Source organism: Helianthus annuus, chromosome 1 (genome assembly GCF_002127325.2).
Source record: "Helianthus annuus cultivar XRQ/B chromosome 1, HanXRQr2.0-SUNRISE, whole genome shotgun sequence".
NCBI classification, from domain to species: domain Eukaryota; kingdom Viridiplantae; phylum Streptophyta; class Magnoliopsida; order Asterales; family Asteraceae; genus Helianthus; species Helianthus annuus.
Window position 1 is genome coordinate 72276449 of NC_035433.2, and position 4648 is coordinate 72281096.

The 4648-nt window shown below is 47.5% G+C and overlaps 1 protein-coding gene across 1 annotated transcript; it reads left to right on the forward strand.

The window, feature by feature from the left end:
* The first annotated feature begins 1453 nt into the window (after nucleotides 1-1453).
* Nucleotides 1454-3840, forward strand: LOC110906840. The gene is made up of 2 exons (XM_022151933.1): nucleotides 1454-2740; nucleotides 3007-3840. Exons 1-2 carry the CDS (start codon nucleotides 1454-1456, stop codon nucleotides 3838-3840), a joined length of 2121 nt encoding a protein of 706 aa, XP_022007625.1.
* The last annotated feature ends 808 nt before the right edge of the window (nucleotides 3841-4648 follow it).

Genomic DNA, 4648 nt, shown 5'->3' on the forward strand with positions numbered 1-4648 from the left:
TTGTGGACTTTTCTTGTATTGTAAACACTATGATAGTTTGTCTTGGTGCATATGTGTGCTTGTGATTATTTATTTATTGTTTATTTGTTCCATTCGATTCTTGGTGACGGTCTTTATCACGGAATAGAGTCGAATTAGGGTTCTTGACTTAGGTGAGTGTCTATATCACATAATAGGTCATTAATTCTTTAGGGTGAAAAAGTGCACTAGTAACCTTAGGAACAATATTCAGTAATTAATTAAAATCAAGTGTGCTGCTAGACTCGTCGCGGAAAGGCTCGAGGATATTGATAGGTCTCGGAGTAGTTATAAGGAATTAACCACCCATTGTCTATTAAGCCAAGATTAAACCCATAGTTGCTTTAGATGTTCGCGCGGCAAAGTAGAGCGTCTTACATAAGCACTTTCAAGAAACTAGAGGACGGACAAGAAATCTAGAAAACCGGTGAGCGTAACATCCTAGGTAGTGCCACAAGAATCGCCTCGAGAGTGTTTGAGGGGCTTAGTGGTATCTTAATAGGTTTAGCATTAGAAGATCCCGGTTCCACACCACATCATTATCATAAAAGAATCCATTCTGAGTTTAGCCTGCGTCTAGCCTAGGTAGTCTTCATTCTCACTGATCAGACCCTTCGTTTGAGTTCGTGTCTAGCTTTCTAGTATTATTTTATTATTTTATTTAGGATTTTTAGAAACCCCCCCCCAAATTAATAAACAATTTAGTATGTCGTGTCAGTTTGAGTCTAGATAGAGTCGTAGCGTAGTCAGTAGAGTCTCGTGGGTTCGACACTCGGACTTACTTTAGCTTTACTACGTCGATCGGTTCACTTGCTGGTTGCGTGTTTTTAGGGTTTAGGTCGAGTCTTAGTTTTATAAATTTAAATCTTAGAGAGTCTAGAAATAGGGTAATTTAGTTAGTTTTATTTGACCCATTTTCAGCACATCAAGTTTTTGGCGCCGTTGCCAGGGACTCTTGGCGATTGCGCTGATTACTTTGTTTGGACTTACTTGACATATTACGTGCTATTTTGTTTCTTTGTTTGAGTCGTAGGTGTCTAAGTATTTTAGTGTCTTTTTATAGTTAGTCGAGTCGTTTAGTAGAGTCTTCTTACTTGTTTGTTTTCGGTTTTTGCAGTGGATGCCCCATACGCGCTCGCAGGGACCGCCGCCGTTGCCGTTTGCACTCATGTCTTCCTTCTCATCGTCTACGTCCGAGGTACGTGCTTCTAGCTCTACTTCATTTTCTCAGTCCACCCCAGTTTTCGATTTTACACGAAAATCTTCACCCCACAATTCCCCCCCACCCACCCGCCCACCTAGTCCACCACCCGTAGCTCACATGGCCCGTAGGACAGTTTACGACTAGGCTACCACCGGCTTCGCCGGTGGTAATTCCCCCATCACCCTTCCTGAGATCCCGAACGATCGGTCTTGGCAGATACCATCCTACATTATGACCGCCATCACCAATTCCTGCCAGTTCCATGGTCGTGACGACGAGGATGCCCCCGCCCATATCAATCGCATCACTCGTCTCTGCAGCTCCTTCTCCATTGAGGGTGTCAATCTTGATGCTAGGTATCTTCAGGTTTTTCCGTTCTCACTTGCTGGACGCGCAGCCGTCTGGTTCGATTCCCAGCCTGCTGGCACTTTCCGTACTTGGGCAGGCCTTCGCGATGCATTCTTAGCCAAATATTTTCCGCCAGCCAAGGCATCTCGCCTTCGTGACCAGATCCACTCATTTCGTATGGAGCCAGATGAGCCTTATCACTTAGCTTGGGAGCGTTTTCAGACCCTGATTACCCGTTGTTCTCAGCATGGTCTATCTGACTGGGCGTTAGTAGAGAAGTTCTACAATGGACTTACTCCTGAGATTAGGGCTCGTTTCGATACTTCAGCAGGAGGCCAGCTTATGGGAAAGAAGACAGTGGCGGAGTGCAATGATTTATTTGAGAGTTTTGCCCATTCCGATATGGACTACAGCACTACCAGCAGGACTTCCATTCCTGTGCGTACCTCCTCGGCCGGTCGAGGGGTAAACCAAGTTGGCTTGGATTCATCGGTAGCTGCTGCAATCGAGAGAGCGAAGGAGGAATTGAGGCAAGAGATGAGGCAGGAGTTGAATGAGATAAAGAAGAAAGTCGATAGGTGTGAGGTTTGTCGAGGGGGACATGATACCATAGATTGCCCCACGCTCACTCTTGAGCAGGTAGAGTACATAGCCGGTCAGCCTAGGGGTCCCACGAATCCGTTCAATAATTCTAGTTCCAACTGGCGCGGTAGTGGTAATTCGAGTGGGTATCGTTCGTCTGGAAATCCTCCTGGACTTTCATCTGGTCAGTATCAGAGTAGAGGGCCCGGTATTTACACGCAGTCTAGTTCAGGGCAGTTCAGTGGGTCGGGGTCTAGTGGTCAGTTTTCGAGTAGGGGACCGCCTCAGGAGAGTCAGGGTGGTGGGAAAGCTCCTGAGGTTAGCACGAGTAGATTAGAGGAGATGTTTGCTCAGATGATGACGCGGAGCGATACGTTCATGAAAAATCAGGAGCAAATTAACAAGAATAACGACCTTCAATTCAAGAATCAGCAGGCCGCCCTCCTCGATCTTCAGAGGACAGTAGGCGGAATTGCTCAGCAGTTACAGGAGCACCCACCGGGTCAGTTTTCGGGTAACACTTTCCCGAATCCCGCGAATCAGTCAGCGAAGGCGATTACGACCCGTAGTGGGAAGAGTTTAGGAGAGGTAGTGAGAGAGAGAGAGGTTGAAGAAGTAGAGGAGGAGGTTGATGAGGAGATCGAGATGGAGGCTCCAGGCAAGTGCACACGAGGCTAGCCCCAGCAAGTACCGCACACGCCGAGGAGTCGCCAGTAGAGCAGAGAGTGGAGAGGCAGCCGACGAGAGGTCGGCCGGCACCGGTGATTGATCATTCTCGCCTTCCATTTCCCGCCCGTGCCAGGCAGCAGAAATATGCTCAGGAGTATGGGAAATTCCTTGAGATGTTTACTCAGTTGAAGATCAATCTTCCGTTCATCGAGGCGCTTCAGTCTATGCCTAAGTATGCGAAATTCCTTAAAGATCTTTTGAAGCGTAAGGAGAGAATCGGTGAGCTTTCGAACATTCCATTGACAGGGGGTTGTTCCGCGGTAGTCTTGAATAAGCTACCAGAGAAGTTGACCGACCCTGGCACATTCACGATTCCATGTTTCTTTGGGGGAGCCGCTACCCCTTCTCACGCCTTAGCCGATTTAGGGGCCAGCATCAATTTGATGCCATTCTCGTTGTATGAGCGTCTTGGTCTAGGAGAGCTTACACCCACGCGCATGTCATTGTCCTTGGCTGACCGATCAGTCAAGTATCCTCGTGGGGTAGTAGAGAATTTGCTGGTGAAGGTCGATAGGTTTGTTTTCCCAGTAGACTTCGTTGTGCTTGATATGGAGGCCGATGAGAGAGTTCCTATTATTCTTGGCCGTCCATTCCTTCGAACCGCAAAGGCGATCATTGACGTCTTTGACGGTAAGATTTCTCTTCGTGCGGGTGACGAGGTTGTCACATTTGAGATCGATAGAGCGATGCAGCATCCTAGTTGTGGAGATGATGTTAGTGGGCCGTGTCATTCCGTCTATTTTCTCAATTCATTCATATCTTGTGTCGACACGTGCTTCGAGTACATTAGTGGAGCCGATCTGGTAGGTGAGGGAGTTGTTGACGAGCATTCTGAGGATGAGGTAGAGGAGGTAGAGGAGGAGTGTTTAGATGAGAGCGATGAGGTTAGTGCTGAGCCATTAGGGCTCGATGCGATTAGTGATGAGAGTACTCCGGTAGAGATTCCACCGCGTTTCTAGGAGAGAAGCTGAGTATGCCTGTCATCATTTCTTCGAAGTTGACAGAGGAGGAGAAGTCAAGGCTGATTAAGGTGCTTAGAGAGCACAGTGATGCGATTGCATGGAGGCTATCCGATATCAAGGGCATCAGCCCTACCTTTTGCACGCATCGCATTCTGATGGAGAACGTTTTCAAGCCTGTAGTGCAGCCGCAGTGTCGGTTGAATCCAAATATGCAGGAGGTAGTGAAGAAGGAGGTGATGAAGTTGTTAGCGTCTGGGTTGATCTATCCCATTTCTGATTCAGCTTGGGTGAGTCCTACGCAGGTTGTCCCGAAGAAAGGGGGGATGACGGTTGTTCTGAATTCGAAGAATGAGCTTATTCCGTCTCGTACTGTTACGGGTTGGCGTGTGTGCATTGACTATCGAAAGTTAAATGACGCCACTCGTAAAGACCATTTTCCGCTCCCATTCATTGATCAGATGCTTGAGCGTCTCGCGGGTCAGCAGTTCTATTGCTTTCTCGACGGGTTTTCGGGTTATTTCCAGATTCCTATTGCACCAGAGGATCAGGAGAAAACCACTTTTACATGTCCATATGGCACATACGCGTACCGACGCATGCCATTTGGATTATGTAACGCTCCTGCTACATTCCAGCGTTGTATGATTGCGATCTTTCAGGATATGGTCGAGAGTTCGATGGAGGTGTTTATGGACGATTTCTCAGTGTATGGTAGTTCTTTCGATCAGTGCTTGATGAATCTTGAAAGGATGTTGAAGAGATGTGTGGAGACGAAGTTGATGCTGAACTGGGAGAAGTGTCACTT